We start from the raw sequence: 20,207 nt of genomic DNA, 5'->3' as shown, positions 1-20,207 counted from the left end.
CAGCGTTCCGTGCACCTTTGGTGTTTAGTCATGCTTGCCACATGACCATGGAGACATCTTAGAACAGTGCTTCGACTTAGAAACAGAGATGAGCATCACCCCCTAGAGTCGGGAACGACTAGCACATATGTGCAAGGGGAACCTTTACCTTTATCAAAGACTAGCTTCTTGATTAAAGAACAGGGACTATTAATAGGCTTAACAACCCATAGTGCTAGTAATGGATAGTTTTGATTTAAAAACTTGAATGATGATATGTTCCTAATTTGATCCTTTAGGTCTTCTAATCATCATTGTAGCTAAATCCATCTACCTTGCTGCTGGCAGTCTTCTTCTCTTTCTTTCCATCAGCACCAAAGCCTTCACCTGAGAGCTGTTTTAGGTCCTAAATAGGATCAATTGAGCCCAGTCATTTGTACCTCAAGGGGAAACTCTGGACTAATTGGTGCTCTTCCAAAAGACAACTGGACTTTGTTTTTTGTTGAAGACGTTTCACTTCTCATCCAAGAAGGTTCTTCAGATCTGACTGAATGGTGGAGGATGGAAAGATTTATCTTCTTTGCAGTCATCTGGTTGTTAGCACTCTTTCTGAGAATCATTGAGGCCACCTAGAGGTTTGTCTGTGCCCTCAGGGTCACCTGAATAGTGCAAATTGGTGTAGAATCTTCTTGGAACTGCTGAAAGAACTGTTGTAAACAGGAGATAGATGGTACCTCTCTGTTGGGGAGGGACTGTGTTGTAAACAGGAGATAAATGGTGAATATAACTCCTTCCATTTTCCACTAGTCCAGTTGCCTTTTGAAAAAGCACCTTTGGAACAATCATGCCCTAGATGATTGAAAATCTCTGTAGTCATCTAATTGCTAATTTGTTTCCATTGGTTTAGTTTTCTTGGCTGTCCGCTCAGGACTCTTCTCCAACACCAGGTTTCAAAAGCATCAGTTGTGTTCCTATTGCAGAATCCCAAATTTGGACAGATTTGAGAGTTCGTGCAGAAGGCACTAATCCGTTTCTGACCGATGATCACCATGCCTCTATTTTAAAAACTTCAAAGAAGAAGAATTCATAACTTCATACTTTCTTTCCTCATCCTTTGGCCTTCTTCTATGTTCAAATGACAGTCAAATTTGGAAGCATTATTAACATCGAATGGATTTTATTCTAACTTATTTATTTATTTGGTGCTTTGGGGATCAGTTTATGCCATTAACTGAGATGGAATGGATCAGCAATTTGCATCATTGATCATTCCCTTAAAACCAAACTAATCACTTTTATGCATACGTACTTAAAATAACTTCCAGAATTACTTTCAGGCAAGTGAATATAGGAGTGCATATTATTCATGTAGAATACATGTACCTATTTGTCCTATGGTCCCACAACTTTCATGAAATGCAGATGATTCTCCCACAACCAAAGTCAGGGGTGGGATTCTACCGGTTCGGACCGGTTCGGGTGAACTGGAAGCGCCGCCGATCAGCTGGGAGCAAACCAGTTTGCTCTGATCAGCTGGGCCCGTCCGCTCGCCCCTGCACTTAACTTACCTTTATCTTCACAGCAGATTAGTGTGGTAGAGCGGATTGCTGTGCCTCAGCTGTTTTAATTCCCTAGCACTAACACAGAAGGTGATTTTTCGTTGAACTGTGCTGCGCGATCACCGAACCGGTTGTTAAACAGGAAGGATCCCACCACTAACCAATGTAATTGGTGGAACTTTGTAGATTTAGCAACAATTTCAACAAACATGGAAAGGACCTCCCCAAGACCTTTGCTTTATGTTCTTGAACTTGGTTTGCAAACCTGTAATCTCTGATTTTAAGGAAGTTCTTTAAATTCCTTCCAGAATTGTGCTGCCATATTGTTATTTCTTATTTTAAACTTCTGTTCTGTTTTTTTTTTTAAAGTGCCAGTCAATTTTGCTTTTAAGAAGTTGGACGTGAATTGTCCCAAGAGGACATAGCCATGACAGATTTACTGTGAAACTGCTGCTTTTTGGGTTTTTTCCAAGGCAGCATATTATTTTTAAAAAAAGCCTTTTAGAATTTTTAAATTCACAATAATGCCAGTCTCGTGAGACCTTCTATTCCAGACAAGTTTAAAGATTCATACAAGCCAATCTTTGCCCAATGATTAGACATGCATTAGAAATGCAAATTACCTTTACTATCCTAATTGATCCAGTCTTACCTTAACCAATATTCTGATTTAGTTTGCTAGCTGTAAAATAAATCCAGTGTAATTATTCTTAAACCCTGCCTGAATCTATTTTAATTAAAACCTGGCACTTTTCCACTGAAAGCTTTAAGCGGTTTTATCTTGGATAAGGTTTTAAAATGTAACACTTTACATATGTAATCTCACATAAAAGTAAATCTGTTAAAATTAGAACAATAATTTATCTGGCTTAGCTTTAGGGTTTTCATTTCCACTGATCTATTTTGCATTCTGGTTCCTTGCTTGTAAACAAAATATATCAAGGGAAGCCACTCCAAGTCACAAAGCAGGAGTCATCAGAAAAGAAAGGAGAGAAATTAATTCCACTTTGCTCATCAACAATTGATGTCGGGAGGGTAATGAGCTGATTAGGGCTGGGCTGTATGGAGCACTTTGCAATGTGCTGTGGTTTGGACAAAGCGCATCTACTATGTGTAAAGGTAAAGACATCTTCTGGCCAGTTGTTTTGGCCTGGTCAGCTGCCAGCAGAGCTAGCTGCAGAGTCAGATGAGGAGGAGATGGAGGGAGAGCCTGGGCCGACTTCGGAATCTTTGGGAGGCACTAATAGGGAAACAGCATCAGAGACAGAGGCAGTACCGGGGCCTTCCATCCTCCCCCAGTGGAGAGGCAGCTGTCTTCAGGTCCTGAGCTGAGTGAGGTGGAGGAACAGATGAGGCCCATCCCAGATGCGCGTATGTGCAGAGAAGAGAGGAGAACAATGGAAATCAATAAGCCGGCTCTCAGGGAGAGGCAGAAGCAGACGATAGCCAGCCCCTCCATGGCTGGGAAATAAATAGGAGAGGTTTGAGAGTGGTCGGTTGTTGCAGACAACCGTTCGTTTCTAGTATACGGCAAGCAATTTGGATTTTTTAGCTAAACCCAGATTTGTTGGGACTAATTACTTTTGAGTTTTTTGTTTATCCACATGAATAAAAGACTGTTACTTCCCAGTTACAAAAAGGGGTTTGTTTTACTCGTGAGTAAATGTCTTATCACTACTTGTGACGGTTGGGTGTGAACACCAGTCATGTCCAACTCTAAGGGGGGGTGCTCATCTCTGTTTCTCAGCCGAGGGAACCAGTATTGTCCAAAGTCACTTCCTTGGTCATGTGGCCAGAATGACTATATATCAAGGTGTACGGAAACTGTTACCTTCCCACCAAAGTAGTGCCTATTTATCTATTCGCATTTGCATGGTTTTGAACTGCTAGGTGGGCAGGAGCTGGATCAAAGAACAGGAGCTCACTCCGTTGTGCCGTGCTTGGATCTCAAACACCCGGCTGTCGGGTTTCCAGCTGACGAGCTCAGCATCTTTAACCGCTGAGCCATCATCCCCTTCCCCTTCCCACTATATGTGTAAAAATAATCAAATTCTCCAGAAGGCTGTGTGTGTAGGACTCAGCTGGACTAACTCACCAAACCACACATAAACTAAATCCTGGCTGTTGGTCCCAATCCTACCTTTTATGGTCCCATGCTTTCCTTTTCCCAGCTGTATTGTTTTCTGCGATTTGTGTACTGCTTTTAACTTTTCAAACATCATGCTGCTATAACGCTTGCTTCTCATGTTACCTTTTATCGTGAGCCCCATTTTAAATTCTACAACAAAAAAATGGCATTTCGCAACTATAGGTAGCCCTCGATTTATGACCACGCTTGAGCCCAAAGCTTCTGTTGTAAAGCGAGACTGTTGTTAAGTGAATTTTACCCCATTCTGCAACCTTGTTCTTTTCAGGGAGTGCCCTCTCAGCTGAAGTCCAGATTCAATTATAAGTGAACTTCAGTTCTCTGATTCCCAGATATTATTGTGAATACATCATAATTAATATCTCTTTTGCAAAATGCCTCAACACCACCATTTCCATGTTTTCTATCACTGTCTGAATCCACCAACTAAGATTGAAGCTAGGAAGTTCCAAGGAAAAGTGGTGATTTATTTTCCCACCCTTCTAATGGTTGTGCGGCTGTGAATTAGACTGGTTTTGAAAAGAAACTTCATAAATGGAGCCTGGATAGCTCAACAGACTAAAAGCCTGTTATTAACATTCAGCTGTCTGCAATTATTGCATGTTCGAATCTCCCCAGGCTCAAGGTTGACTCAGCCTTCCATCCTTTCTAAGGTAGGTAAATTGAGGACCCAGTTTGTGGGGGCAATAAGCTGACTTTGTATAAAATATACAAAAGTACGAAGGCTATTGTTTAATGCATTGTAAGCCATCCCGAGTCTCCGGAGAAGGGCGGCATATAAATCTAATTAATTTTTTTTTCCTGCATATAAAAAAACCATAGACATGTTATTCCAAAGGTGCTTTTTCAAGAGGCAATTGGATGCTCTGGTTTTTCTTTGAAGATGTTTTGCTTCTGATCCAAGAAGCTTCTTCAGCTCTGACTGGATGGTGGGGAATGGAAGGATTTACACTCCTTGCAGAGAGCTGGTCATTTGCATTCTTTCAACAGTTCCAAAAATGTTCCACCTACCCATTTTCATCACACAGATGACTCTCAGGACACAGATCAACCTCCAGCCTTAACGACCCGCTAAAAGAATGCAAACAACAACAAGGGAGTCCAGTTGCCTCCTGAAAAAGCATCTTTGGGACAACCATGACCTGGATGACTAAGAATCTCTATGGACTTTTAGCTATACAATTTGGGATGAACACCCTTTGAATGGTGTGGGATTAGGAATGGATTTCCTGAGGAAAAATTGCAGACTACAGGAACAATTAGAACTACTCAGATGCAAATGACCAGCTGTCTGCAAGGAATATAAATCCTTCCATTCCCCACCATCCAGTCAGAGCTGAAGAAGCTTCTTGATTGAGAAGCAAAATGTCTTCAAAGAAAAACCAGAAAGTCCAGTTGCCTCTTGAAAAAGCACTTTTGGGACAGCCATGATCTGCATGACAGAAAATCTCCATAGACAGACATGTTAGGTTTTTAATTATTCTTTTTTTAATTAGGGAGTGAGGTTTTCTAATGCTTATTTATTTTCTTATAGGCATATTGATGATATGCTAAGAATGGTAATCAATGAGCTTATTTATTCATTTGGTAAATTTATGATTAGGTGGGCTAACATTTTTACTTTCTTATTTGTATGTTTAATCATATTTTGAAGAGAAAAATCTATGAAAAAGATTCACAGGAAGGGAAAATAAAATTTTATTTCTTTTCTATATTATGCCAATCCATCTTTTGGTGGTGGGGAAGAGACACCCAGAAGGTTTTCAACGGATAGCCCTCCAAATCAGAAGCAGATCATGATGTTCTAGATACTGCCCTGCTCCAAAACAGAACTAAAGCACCACAAAATGTTTCTTGTTCAGAGATTTACCGTATTTTAAGACACACCAGAGTATAAGACCAAGATTTTGAAGAGGAAAACAAGAAAAAAAATAGTTTTTGGCCTCCGTGTGTCTGGTTTTTGCCCTCCCCAGCCCCCAGGAGCACTCTGGAGGCCTCCTAAACTCTCTGCACATCCTGTTTTTGTGAAAAATGAGTCTGTTTTTGCAAAAAAATGGCCTATTTGGAGGGAAAATGGGACACACAGGGTGGGATTTTGGGAGACCAAAAATGGCTGTTTTCGGTATATAAGACGCACGAACATTTCCACCCTTTTTAGGGGGGGAAAAGTGCATCTTATACTCTGAAAAGTACGGTAACATCCAAAAACCTGCAGGTCCATCTCCAGAACAGCTGGATTATGTGCTGGAAAAGATGCAACACACTCTTTAGGATTTTTTTTTTTGTTCTTTAAATTCTATAATTTTGTACATGCCACCTAAAATCTCTTCTTCCAAAATTTTGTACATGCCACTTAAAATGCATATTTGATAGTTGAGGAAGATATTGACTTTGAAATCCAAACACAAACACGGAGAGTGTGTGAGAGAGACATATCCAGAGGTAACTAAACATTTACCTGGGGTGGAAGAAGTGGTAGTCGGATGTAGGCAAGTAACATACTCAAATCATTACATCTCCTTTGAAGGTCATATTTGACCCACTTCATTAAGGCATGGAAAATAGTTTCTTCATCAGGAACATTCACATCATCACTGGCAAGAAGTTTGTGCAGTTCCTCTGCTGGCAGCAGCAAAAATTCTTGATTTCTAATCACCTCCATGATGTTCTCCTATGCAAAAAAAACAAAACAAAACAACAACAACACCAAAACAAATCATTTAGGCTGTTTTCCAGTGTAAAAAGTAAACTGTCAGTCAAATGAGCAAATCTAAAACAAATATACCGTATACTAGCTGGACGCCCATGCTTCACTATGAAACTATGTGATTGGGTGTGATAAATTGACACTTAAAGCCTGAAACTTAATGTAGAATGTGTAACTCCATAGCATCAGGGTGTGTTAATATAAGGCAACTGACAGTTGGAACAGAGGGGGAGGGGGAGTAGAATGTCCCGGCCCACAGGCTGGATGAGTCACATGCTGGCCACACCCATGCCCTGTTTAGCAAAGGGGTAGCATCAGAGCATGTTAATATAAGGCAACTGGCAGTTGGGACAGAGTTCCTTTCAGGTGGGGAGGGGGAGTAGAATGTTTAACTCCTTAGCATTACAGCATATGAATATAATACTGTATATGAAATACTAATGATCTGATGGTCATTTCGAAAAACCCTTTCTTAGTGAGCACCTAGGAGCCAAGAGGAACATATGTGCCAAATTTCAAGTTTGTAGGCTTTACCGTTCTGGAGATTTCATGATGAGCGAGTGGTATTTGGCTTTTATATATATAGATTGCTCTACACAGAAGCCTGTAAAATCCATCCATTCCCAAGAGAGAGAAGAATGGCATAAAAGTCTTCTTAAGTGTCTGCCTGAATGTATGAGAGTTTGAGTAGAGGACATATCACTGTCTCACCTGCTCTGTCTCTCATCTTTTTGATGTAAATTTAAGGGTGAGCTCTTCTTGTGTTCAATTGCAAGCATTACAATTCTCAACCTCATCTGGAACTCAATTCTGTAATAGTTCCAGATCAGAGGAGATACATTCCTGTTCAAGTCAAATCTTCTTAAGGCAACCCAACTGAATGTATGAAGAACAAAGGTGAGGTCTTCTTCTCTATTCACTTGGAAAACTGTCTGCATCCAGACAGTGAACTGTAGATGGCTATTGTTGATGTCTAAAGTTATGCAATCCATACTTCTTCTAAGACCATTGCAATTTGAAATGCAGCAGTGGCATCAGGATCACACACCCCAAATTCAGTCTGACCTAAGCGTAGTACATAAAATTATCTGCTACAATGTCCTACCTGTCAATGACTACTTCGGCTTCAGCCACAACAATACACGAGCACACAATAGATACAAACTTAAGGTAAACCACTCCAAACTTGATTGCAGAAAATACAACTTCAGCAACAGAGTGGTCAATGCCTGGAATGCACTACCTGACTCTGTGGTTTCTTCTCCAAACCCCCATAACTTTAACCTTAGACTGTCTACTGTTGACCTCATCCCATTCCTAAGAGATCTGTAAGGGGCGTGCATAAGAACACCAACCATAAGTCCCTGTCCTAATGTCCCATTTTTTTGGCATCCATCTCATGTATTCATAATCATGTTTATACTTATATCTGTTGTCTAATACATGCTTGACAAAACAAACAAACAAACAAACAAACAAACAAATATTTATCATGGTAGAAACAGAATGCTGGAATTAACCCTCTTTAGAATTAGGGGACTATAGTTTATAGATTACTCCAGCTATTGTAGAATTTTTATTACAGTCATAGACCAGAGACCAGAACAAATGAGAAAAAAAAAACACTCAATAAATGTACCATTAAAAATTCTAGAATAAAATAATAAATAACAGATAAAATTGATGATAAAATCCAGTCTGTCAATTATACATGGTCTAACTATACTAAAATCGTAATCCATAAACTGTGAGGCCTGTAGTCAGTTCATTACGAAAAGGGAAAGGAATAAGCAGTGCAAAGGGTTTGCCACATTTGTTGTATAAAATAGTTATGGTGGGTTTGACACGTGTCTCCAACGAATCCCCAGTGATGCTGCACAAAATCCAGCCACCTGCACTGTAATTTCGGACTGTTCGTCCTTAAGCAGCCACTGGAGATAAGCAGTGTGGGAAAGGCCAGGATACCTAGCTGTTGTGGCCCATCAGCAGCCTCTGCAGCTAGTAGCTGATTCAGACAGCGAGGAGGCTGATGTGGTGCTGCGCCAGCAGCCTGGGCAGCTAGCACTCAAGTCGGACAATGAGGAGGCTGGAGAAGATGTGGTGCTAGAGGTGGGGATTCAGCCAGGGCCTTCAGAACCTTCAGAAGCTCCCTTAAGTGAAGAGGACGAAGAGGAGGAGCCTCTTCTCGATGCACGGGCGCGCAGAGCTGCCAAAAGGCAGGAGTGGCTTCTCAGGAGGAGGTCTCCTTGAGAGTAAGACTTAGGGCTAATTGGCCACTCCCTTAGCCTATTTAAGGAGGAATGCCGACTGAAGCAATTTGCAGGGAACAACTTAGTTCACATACCTTCGTGTCTTGTCTTGCTTATCTTATCAGCTTTCTGCAAATTGCTTCTGGGCATTCTGCCAACCATAGTAAGCTTTCAGTTATTATTCTTTGAATTCTTGGCGGCTGTTAATGCAATTACTTAACAGCCGTTGTTGTAAAAGACTCGTTTATTCAGTAAACTAAGGTTTGAACGGACTTTGTGTGTGCTGCGTTCTTTGGGGTCCGTAGCTGGGACAGAACACTAGCAGTTATTGGAAAGATGTGGATTCCTCCCCCACCCCACCAAATCGTTCTGTAAAAGGAACATCACAGGAGTATGTGACCCATAGTCTCCATCTCTCCTGAGCCATCCAGCTATTGTAATGATGTAATGTTTGACTTTTTCTTAGGCCAAGAGGTTGAAGAAATGGGTATAATAAAAATGCAGTTTTTGTTTGGCTCTCTTTTGGAAAATTCTGTTTCAAAACATCCCATGAAATGTTGCTGTGCATCAACTCTAAAGTTTAAACTTTTGAGAGTTTATGACGTGAGATTAGAGATTACCAACATATGAAAATCTCCTTCGAGTTGGGATTGATCCTGGAACTTCAGACATATTTCTAGGGACTACTTGAAGAAAAGAAAGAAAAAAAAAACAGTTTAGAAGATATCCTCTTTTTCATTAATTCTTTTTATTTGCCCTCCAATCTGGGTATAGCTTTTCAGGGCTATTCTATAAAGCTATATCAAAGTCAACAAGCCAGGGTAAATAATTTTATGGAATTTTCTACCAATCCGAAAGGGAGAATAGCCCCTGCTCAGCTTGAAAATGAACATTAAACTACTGTATTATTTAAAATGCCAATTAAAATAGACAGAGGCTGACTCAGCACTGAGGGGCTGGATAAGGTCATTTTTGTATATGATTAAAAAAAGAAAACCTTTTTGTGCATATATTACGGTGTGTGCCTTTTATTATGCAATTCTGAGTTAGATGAAGCAGTGATGACTCCTTGTCACTATGCTGTTAAGCACATATACTGTGACAGAATTATAGGCAGAATAATACCTTTTAAAAAATATTTAAATGAGATGTGTAGGATTTGTTTGTTTGCTTGTTTCAAATAGCCAACTTGGTAGGAAGTAAAGGTAAAGGTTCCCCTTGGACATATGTGCTAGTCGTTCCTGACTCTAGGGGGCAGTGCTCATCTCCGTTTCAAAGCCAAAGAGCCAGCGCTGTCCGAAGACGTCTCCATGGTCATGTGGCCGGCATGACTCAATGCCAAAGGGGCACGGAATGCTGTTACCTTCCCACCAAAGGTGGTCCCTATTTTTCTACTTGCATTTTTTTACGTGCTTTTGAACTGCTAGGTTGGCAGAAGCTGGGACAAGTCACGGGAGCTCACTCCGTTACATGGACTAGGGATTCAAACCGCTGAACTGCCAACTTTTCGATTGACAAGCTCAGCGTCTTACCACTGAACCACTGCATCCCTTAGGTAGAAAGAGTTAGAAATGGTACATAGAAAGTACCAAGACATAATTAAAGAAGATGAATTAGGATCAACATATCTGGGCTAAAATCTGGGTGACCACTAGATGACAGATTTCCATGTCTCTTTATTGTCATCTAGTGATGAGCAGCATGGTGACCTAGTGGTGAAGACTCTCGCCTCCCACTCGGAAGGTTGAGAGTTCAATCCTAGGTAGCGGCAGATGTTTCTCTCCCAGCGTGCAAAGAAATTTTTTTTTGCTGTGAACTCTGTGTGTCATCAGGAAGGGCATCCGGCCAGTAAATGCTCAGCTCCATCCAGTCACCCCGACTCTACCCTGAATTAATAGACTACATGGTCGTAAAAAGGGTTTGTTGTCATCTAGTGGTTAACTGGAGTACTGCAGTCCAGGTTTTGTAACATTAGATGACTGGACAAGAACCATCTCTTTCTTGCCAGAATGATGGACAGTCAAAAACCACAGGCTGAAGTCTGAGAAAATATAATAGCCATGGCAAAGCAAATTAAGCTTTCTATCATTAAATGCTTGGCACAGAAAAAAAAAAAAAGAGAATTGGATTTTGTGAACTATCAGCAGATGGCCAACAGTTTTTCTGACCTAGCAGATGTACTGTTGAAATAAGCTTAAATAGATTCAAAATTATCATAATGTGTCACAGTTAGGAAGCAGGGGTGAAATGTTCCCAGTTCGGATCGGATCGCCGGATCCGGTAGCGATGGCGGAGGGTGGTTCGGAGAACCGATAGCAAAAATCCCTGCCTCCCCACATGCCCAGCTGAGCTGCACAATCATCAAAGTCTTTTTTTTTTTACTTTTAAAAGCATTTTTTCTACAACCTCTTCAGCCAAAAAAATGCTTTTAAAAGTAAAAAAAAAAAGCCTCTGATGATCGTGCAGCTCAGCTGGGATCGTCAAAGGCTTTTAAAAGAAAACCCCCTTTTTTTTCTTTTAAATGCCTCTGCCGATCAGGCAACTCAGCTGGGATCGTCAGAGCCTTTTGAAAGCATTTGTTTACAATCTCTTCGCCGAAGAGGTTGTAGAAAAAATGGTTTTAAAAGTAAAAAAAAAATTGGCCACGCCCACCCAGTTATATTACCCCCCCACCAAGCCACGCCCACAGAACCGGTAGTAACCAATTTTAGATTTCACCACTGTTTGGAAGGCTCCAAGTTAGTACTTAATAAGGAGATATAATACGGGTTGCAAATTTAATTAAAAAGTAGAATAATGAAATATCTGCATTTTTATTATTACAAACAATAACACAATCTATTTTGTTCAACCTCAGCCTGATTTATACTTTTTTTTTGCTTGTACTACTCTTACTTTGACCTTGCTGGCTTTACATCTACAACTGTTAGTTGTGTGTTATAATTTCAGGTACTGGGGGGAAATAGTATATTATTTTATTTCTCAGCTTTAGTGTGGTGCACAACTCAAGTTGCACAATAATTTCTCAGCCCTAGAATCAAACAATCAATATATCTTCAAATTATTTCCACGTTCCTGCTATAGGCCCAATGTGGTTTTTCTTTTAAGTTTAGAAACAGAGGTATGACTCAATACTTTCAAATGTCTGTTAAGGATAATTCCTTCTCATCCTTCTCCACCACCAGCACCAATTTCATGGACCTTGAAGCTGCAATGTTATCTCAGAAAGCTTTGCTAATTATGGGACATTGAAAGGCAATCAGATATTCCAGATGTCTAAAAAATGTCTTTATTGGGAGCAACATTTATGACATTAGTGTTCCTAGATGAAATTATAATCCCTACCTATAGAAGGCTTCATTACTAATTTGATTCAATGTGCTCCTTTGTAAGGGAAATTTAAGAAAATGCTATATACAATCAAGGAGAATGTCCCCAAAGTGCATTTTTTCAAGAGGCACTGGACTTTCTTATTTTTCTTTGAGGATACTGTATTTTTTGGAGTATAAGATGCTCCGGAGTATAAGATGCACCTTAGCTTTTGGGGAGGAAAATAAAGAAAAAAAATTCTGCCTCTGCCTACCAGCATCCATTGGTATTCATCTGGCTAGCATCCTGTCAGAGTTTGAGAGAGTTGAGGACTGTTTGGAAACTGAAAGAGCATTTGCTGTGTGAGCAACAAGGACAGCAAGGAGCCTGAGTGTGGCTTAGCTTGCATGCTGTGCTGAGCTACTGAAACTCCTCTCCTCTGCTTGTGTTTTGCTTGTATTTACTACCACGTTGGAAAACCTGCTTTTGGTATTGTATATTTACTTCATGTGTTATATTATATATAAAGAGAAGTTACTGAATCCTGCTGTTACTTGTGTGTGCATTCTGGATGTGATTGCTGCTGCAAACTCTGACATGTCCTTGCAGCAAAGAGCAAACAGCCAGGTCAGCTTCAGTATATTATTCTATTCTATTCTATTCTATTCTATTCTATTCTATTCTATTCTATTCTATTCTATTCTATTCTATTCTATTCTATTCTATTCTACTCTATTCTACTCTACTCTACTCTACTCTACTCTACTCTACTCTACTCTACTCTACTCTACTCTACTCTACTCTAAGAATGACACCAAAAACAGTTTTGTCCATAGAATGATCCTGACACTTAAAAGGGAGAAAATGGGTTTTTTCCCCCCCAGTTCCAACACCAATTTGACATTAGAAACTGAGTGATCCCTTTGAAAAGATCCTGGGAAAATTTGAGGAGATGAAGAAATGGGGAAAATAGATCTTTTGTTCCATTGTTAGAATCAGCCATACAGTCTTGAAAAACTGTTCTCTGCCCAGAGACAAACAACAGAACCAAAAGATATAAGAAAGCAATATAAAAATCTTTCCACATTCAATATTTAATACAGCAAGTTTCCGTTTTGCTCAAAAGGGAACAGAATGTAACTTTTGTACTTTAGATTTAAAATATTTTATTTCCACTGAAGGTTGCTAAGCACGTAAGTAGACACAATATGGTTCCATAGTGGAGAAATAAAAATAAAGCCAGAGAGAGGAGAAATTGTTTTTTGTTATTAACTATGAAAAGAAAAAGAAAAACATTGGATATTTCATAAGCAACAAAGTATTCTTCTGGTGAAGAGGATATACTTAAAACCATATTGTCTAAATAAATGTTTTGAAACATTTACTAATGGCAATTATAGTTTACTCTTGGAGTTAATTTTGGTAAGTCCAAGAAACCAGAATCTTGATATGTGTTTCTGAATTTTATCTAGACAACATAGCTTGCTAATTTAATATTTACTCTCTTAATCTTGTTTTGGCTCTCTCTCCCCCATCTCTCGTTCTCTCTCCCCCCCATCTCTCTTTCTTTCCCTCTTTCCTCTCCCCTCTCTTATTCTCTCCTCTCTCTATCTCTCCCTGTCATCTTTCTTCTCTCTCTCTTCTATCCATTCCATAATTTATAAAATACATATGCCCAAGGATAAGACAATATGTCAGTTATGCTTTTTTCCATGTGCCACACAGTGTAGAAACATTTGCATACTTCATAATTCATTTCAACTAACCTTGGATTCTCGGGAAATTTTCTATCTAGGCGTCCATTAAGAGTACCTGCTTAAGCATGATGCGCTGAACAAATGCATCATGCATCCTTTGCACAGCACGTATAGGAACACAGACCATATCTGCATGCTGGGATGTGATTTACTGACACTTATGAGCTGCATTTTGGTGCACAACCAGTGGCCGAAGGCTTTTATCGTTTTTAGCATATTGAAATTTGGAAAGGAAATTAATGAAAAAGAAAATAAGCTTTCAACTTTATTGGTTCTCGTACTGTAAAAGAAGGGACGTGTTGGCTCAGTGGCTAAGATGCCAAGCTTGTTGATCAAAAGGTCCACAGTTCAGCGATTTGAATCCCTAGTGCCGCGTAATGGGGTGAGCTCCCGTTACTTGTCCCAGCTTCTGCCAACCTAGCAGTTCGAAAGCACGTAAAAAATGCAAGTAGAAAAATAGGGCCCACTTTTGGTGGGAAGGTAACAGCACTCCATGTGCCTTTGGCGTTGAGTCATGCCGGCCACATGACCACGGAGACGTCATCAGACAGCGCTGGCTCTTCGGCTTTGAAATGGAGATGATCACCACCCACTAGAGTCGGGAACAACTAGAACATATGTGCAAGGGGAACCTTTACCTTTACCTTACTGTAAAAGAGAGTTCAGGATGTCCACACCCATGGTGTTTGCAGTTTTGGTAGAGTGATTCCATTCAACTATTTTTTTTTACTTTGGATTTAATAACTGCACAGTAATGTGCATTATACAGGGAAGTTACTATACTGCATTTTTTATACCAGTTCTCACAAATGTGATGGAAGAGGATGTGCTTCCGAAATGCTTTTGAAATAGATGATAAGGTCAGATCTGTGATAGCAATAGCACTTAGACTTATATACCACTTTGCAGTGATTTACAACCCTCTCTAAATGGTTTACAGAGTCAGCATATTGCCCCCAACAATCTGGGTCCTCATTTTACCGACCTCGGAAGGATGGAAGGCTGAGTCAACCTTGAGCCTGGTGAGATTTGAACTGCCAGATTGCAGGCAGCCAGCAGGCAGCAGAAGTAGCCTGCAGTACTGCACTCTAACCACTGTGCCACCGCAGCTCATATGATGATGTACATTATACATGTTCCTTGAGCATTATAAGGTAATTTCAAGGTTATGCGTGTCCCAGCTACTTCTCTACTCTGGAATTCATCCCACTGAGCTTTCAGGAAATCAGATTAGTGTCACATTAAAATGGAGAGAAATTCTTCAGTTTCTGATAGAGAATATCTCATTTTTACCTATTTTTCTCTGCCCATAAAGATCTTTGGTTCCTAGCTCTAATCATGGTCAATGTATATAGTTCTTCAGTAGGATTTTAATTCTGATTCTAAAATATCTGTGAACAGGAATGGATAGGAAATTATTCACATCGAAGAGTTAGATCTAGCAGCATTTCCTTGACTCTTGGAACCTTAATTAACTTTTGGTTTAAAAGCTATGGTTCACAGTATGTCATGTCTTGGTTTTAAAAGCCTTCATCAGCTACTAAGTTTACTATTCCCGCCAGACATCAGCTAGATGGGACCCAAATACGAATCTCTCCAGCCCTCAAGCATGCAAATCTACAAACAGACAGCAGCAGAAGAAGGATAAGACAACATAAGAGGAATAAGACTTTTCTAGAAGAAGGCAGATCTGGTAGAGTTGATTTAAGGAGACAAGGCAAATCAGGTCAGATCAGAAACTGTTCCTGTTTAAGGAGCTTGATAGGATTACTTGGAAGAACATTATTTGTGAATGTCTTGTGATGTTTTCAGCCACCAATGTCCCTTACTGGTGGACTTCTTTCTTAAACTCTATCTTGATGAGTGATCAGATTCCTCTTGCTAATGGCCTCTATATGCAGTTTCCTGGAAATAAACTAATTTTATCATAGCAATAGCACTTAGACTTATATACCACTTCACAGTGCTTTTACAACCCTCTCTAAGTAGTTTTACAGAGTCAGCCTCTTGCCCCCAACAATCTGGGTCCTCATTTTACCCACCTCGCAAGCATGGAAGGCTGAGTCAACCTTGAGCCGAGGTGAGATTCGATCTGCTGAACTGCAGCTAGCAGTCAGCTGAAGTAGCCTGCAGTACTGCACTCTAACCACTGCGCCACCTAGAGCAGAGGTGTCAAACTCAGGGCCTGTGGGCCGGATGCATCATGTGCTGGCCACGCCCACCCCCAGTTTAGCAAAGAGGAAAAAAAGGTTGTGATATGTCATGTGACGACAATGTGACGCAGTGAGTTTGACACCCCTGATCTAGAGATAGATTAGACATGTGGTCGCTGAAAAAAGCCAAGTGCAGTTGTTGTGAGGTATAGACAAAAATGATACAAAAGTGCTCCAGAATTCAGACCAGCTATTCTCTCTGATTTATAAATATCACCATTATTCTGGGGAGAAAATAAGTATTTAATGTTCTTCTGCCACTGTTCCCAGTTCAAATTTATGGTGTTTTACACATCTTAAGACATCCTAACAGAATAAGAGTTGGAAGAGATCTTGCAAGTCTTCTAGTCCAACCTCCTACTCAAACAGAAGACCCTATACCCAGTGGTGGACTGCAATTTTTTTAAAAACCAGTTTTCTGCCTTAATGACTGGCTGGGTGGGCGTGGCAGGATGGGCATGGCCAGGGGCGTGACCAGGGGATGTAACACCACTCAGTCTTCTGCAGCAGTCTGTCAGTCAACTCTGTTGCCCGAACCAGTGCGAACCAACTGCAGCCCACCACTGCCTATATCATTTCAGGCAAATGGTTGTCCAGTCTCTTCTTAAAATTTCTGAAGACATGAAAGTCATTATCTGTGAGGGAAAAAAATCATAACCATATCCAGAGGATGGGTTCTTTAGTCCATAGATAATTGTGGAAATTTAAAAAGGAATGGATGGAAAGGCACTAAATGGATTAAACAGTAAGAATGCGCATGAAACAGAAAATAAAGATAACCTAACTTAAGTTTAAGAGGGATGCGGTGGGTCAGTGGTTAAGACACTGAGTTTGTCGATCGAAAGGTCAGCAGTTCAGCGGTTCGAATACCTAGTGCCGCGTAATGGGGTGAGCTCCCGTTACTTGTCCCAGCTTCTGCCAACCTAGCAGTTCGGAAGCACGTAAAAAAGGCAAGTAGAAAAATAAGGACCACCTTTGGTGGGAAGGTAACAGCGTTCCATGCGCCTTTGGCATTTAGTCATGCCAGCCACATGACCACGGAGACGTCTTCGGACAGCGCTGGTTCTTCAGCTTTGAAATGGAGATGAGCACTGCCTCCTAGAGTCAGGAACGACTAGCACATATGTGCCAGGGGAACCTTTACCTTTACCTTTTTAACTTAAGTTTATTTCTGATATTTAAACCAAAATGGTTCAAGTCAAAGGTTACCACCTTTAAAGCGCTCCATGGCTTAGGGCCTGGATACTTACAGGACCGCCTGCTGCCACTGACAGCCTCCCAACGACTGATACACTCCCACAGAGAGGGCCTCCTCAGGGTGCCGTCGGCCAAACAATGTCGACTGGCGACTTCCATGGGGAGAGCCTTCTCTGTGGAGGCTTCTGCCCTATGGAACGAATTGCCCCCGGACATACAAAGGATCCTCAACCTCCGTGCCTTCCGTCTTGCGCTGAAGACCCTGTTATTCCAACAAGCTGGTCTGATAATTTTAATCGGGTTTTAAATATGGGTTTTTAATATGGTTTTAGAAGGGTTTTAGAATGGGAATTTTAAATTCGGCCAAAATTGAATTATTTTAATATGGTTTTTAAATTTGTCTTGCATATTGTTTTATTATGGCTGTTCACCGCCCTGAATCCTTCGGGAGAAGGGCGGTATAAAAATATAATAAAATAAATAAATAAGTCAGCTCTGTTCTTACAGAATAAAATTCAAAACATTTAAAGGGTTTCGGACACAAATAACACAAAATGAACTTCCCTTTCCTTTATGATTTTAGGGCCTGAAAAATAATCTATACAGACTGCTATTTTTTGCCTAGCCTATGGAAAACTGACCAAAATCTGATTTTAAATCATTTTTAAGATTCTAAAAATCCTGATTTAATTTTGCCTTCAATCCCCTTTATCTCTTTTGCAAAAGAAGGTGGCTTAAACCCCAGATAACTAGACTATGTCATAGGCCAGGAATTTCAAAAAAAACAAAAAAACAACCCCATAACATATCAAGTAGACTAGCACTCCTTTCCTAGAATGAAATACAGAGAGCTTAGAAAGATGCACTTATTCCTTTTGTATCTGAATGAATTTAAATGATTATTTAAACATTTAGTGATTTCTTTTTCACAATCCATACTGTCAGTGGTGCATCAACTTCTTCCCATTAGATAATAAAGCTATTTTTTCCCCCATAAAAGTGAATATGACCTATTCTTGTGAGAGAATAAGCCTCTTCTGCTATATAATGAGAGTGAATGAATAGATTCCCCCCTCCCCACAAAGTAATCTAAATTGAATTTTATGGCACTTTTTGATGGGGTTGCATCTCATTTCCATCTTAAATGTAAAATCACTCAGTTTGAGCAGCAGGCTGACTGATGCTTGTATAGTAATTTAGCCTTATTTTATAGAGTTTTTTTTTCTTAAAAAAAAAAAAGGAAATAAGGATGCAAATCCTTAGGGTTAAATTAGGCATTAGATGGCAGACTAATTAACCACGGACTATTTACTTAACTACTTTTCGGATAGGATCTGAAGCATTTCACTCTCCTCAGTTGTCTTCCTTTACATGCCTTCCAATTTGACTGGCTGCACCTCTGTGGGTGCATAAATGTTCACCTTAGCTCTTCCTTCCCACCGAGCCTTGATAATGCGCTACGGAAGGAGTGTTCCAAATGGCAAAGCTTGTTACAAAACAGTTCCACCTTGGGATAAGTATTCTAAGCACACCCATTGATTTCCAAGAAGCAATGCCAGATAGCAAAAAAATCACAAAGCAATGATTGTATGAAGAACAGCTGTTTACAGCAAATACGTGAGTGGAGAAAAAGCAACTTCTAAGTGTTATCGGAGTACCGAAAACACCATTTTGGCTACTGCCTTTAGCACAAAGGAGGTATCTTCCCAGGAGTGAAATCCAGCAGGTTCTGACAGATTATGGAGAACCGGTAGCGGAAATGTTGAGTAGTTCAGAGAACCGGCAAATACCACCTCTGGTTGACCCCAGAGTGGGTGGAAATCTTGAAATATCCTTCCCCCAGAAGTGGGGATGGGAATGGGAATGGAGTTTTGCAATATCCTTCCCCCAGGAGTGGGGTGGGAATGGAGATTTTGCAATATCCTTCCCCCAGAAGTGGGGTGGGAATGGAGATTTTGCAATATCCTTTCCCCAGGAGAGGGGTGGGAATGGAGATTTTGCAGTATCCTTCCCCTGGAGTGGGGTGGGAATGGAGATTTTGCAGTATCCTTCCCCTGGAGTGGGGAGGGAATGGAGATTTTGCAGTGTCCTTCTCCTGCCACACCCATCAAGCCATGCCCACAGAACCGGTAGTAAAACAATATTGGATTTCACCACTGTATCTTTCCATTGCTTTGTGAAGCCTTTCTCCACCCTACAGAGGTTGACCTCCTCTCTTGCTTTGTGTTGCGGCCCGCCGACAGCCAGCAGAGCTGGCAGCAAAGTCGGACAGTGAGGAGGTTGGGGAGTAACTTGGGCCAGTCCTGTGGGCTGGGGAAAGCTTGGACGAGGGCTCTGCATCGGAGGCAGAGAGGGAGATAGACAGCAGAGGCAGAGGAATAGCTGGAGCCTGTTCCCAGTGTGCATGCGCAGAGTTGCCAGAAGACAAGTACAATTAAGAAAGCAAGGTCAGATCGGGAGTAAAAGCCACACCTTGGAGATAATTGGCCCCTCCCATAGAAAATAAAAGAGGTGCAAACAGGGAGTGGGCTTTTGCAGGAAACAATTCATTCATTCCGTGACTCTGAGAGACTCTGTTCCAAGTTTTGCCTTGTACTGCGGTTGGAAACAATTTACGTGGCAGCTTGCCAAACGAGATAAGGTGTTTTTTTTTTTTTTATTTGATTTATAGGCCGTCCTTCTCCGGAGACTCAGGGCGGCTTACAATGTGCTCAGCAATAGCCTTCATCCTTTTGTATATTTATACAAAGTTATCTTATTGCCCCCACAAACTGGGTCCTCAATTTATCTACCTTAGAAAGGATGGAAGGCTGAGTCAACCTTGAGCCTGGTGAGAATCGAACCTGCAGTAATTGCAGGCAGCTGGTCTTAATAACCAGCTTAATAACAGGGTGCCTTAGACCACTGTACTACCAAGGCTCTTGGTTTCTCGTGTTGAGAAATATTCCTTTGAAAAACTCTTTGGACAAACCTTGCTGACTGTGAATGAACGTAATTCACAGTCGTGTAAATAAAAGAGGTTTTGCCAGTAGTTCCTGCCTCCTGCTTGTTAAGGGAGCCTAATTGTTAATTGAAAGTTGAGAGTCACCTT

General features: G+C 40.7%; 1 protein-coding gene across 2 annotated transcripts in view; it reads right to left on the bottom strand.

The window, feature by feature from the left end:
• KLHL1 (kelch like family member 1) overlaps positions 1-20,207 on the bottom strand; it is a 153,843-nt gene that overhangs the window by 54,812 nt on the left and 78,824 nt on the right. For both annotated transcript variants that reach the window (XM_034416762.3, XM_034416772.3), the window contains exon 5: positions 6,143-6,355. In XM_034416762.3, the coding sequence (XP_034272653.2) occupies positions 6,143-6,355 (213 nt within the window). The remainder of the gene's footprint in view (positions 1-6,142; positions 6,356-20,207) is intronic.

The sequence above is a fragment of the Pantherophis guttatus genome, chromosome 5 (assembly GCF_059756535.1).
Source record: "Pantherophis guttatus breed Tessera chromosome 5, ASM5975653v1, whole genome shotgun sequence".
NCBI lineage: Eukaryota > Metazoa > Chordata > Lepidosauria > Squamata > Colubridae > Pantherophis > Pantherophis guttatus.
Note: the sequence above shows the minus strand (reverse complement) of the source record. Positions and strands in the feature narration are given on the sequence as shown.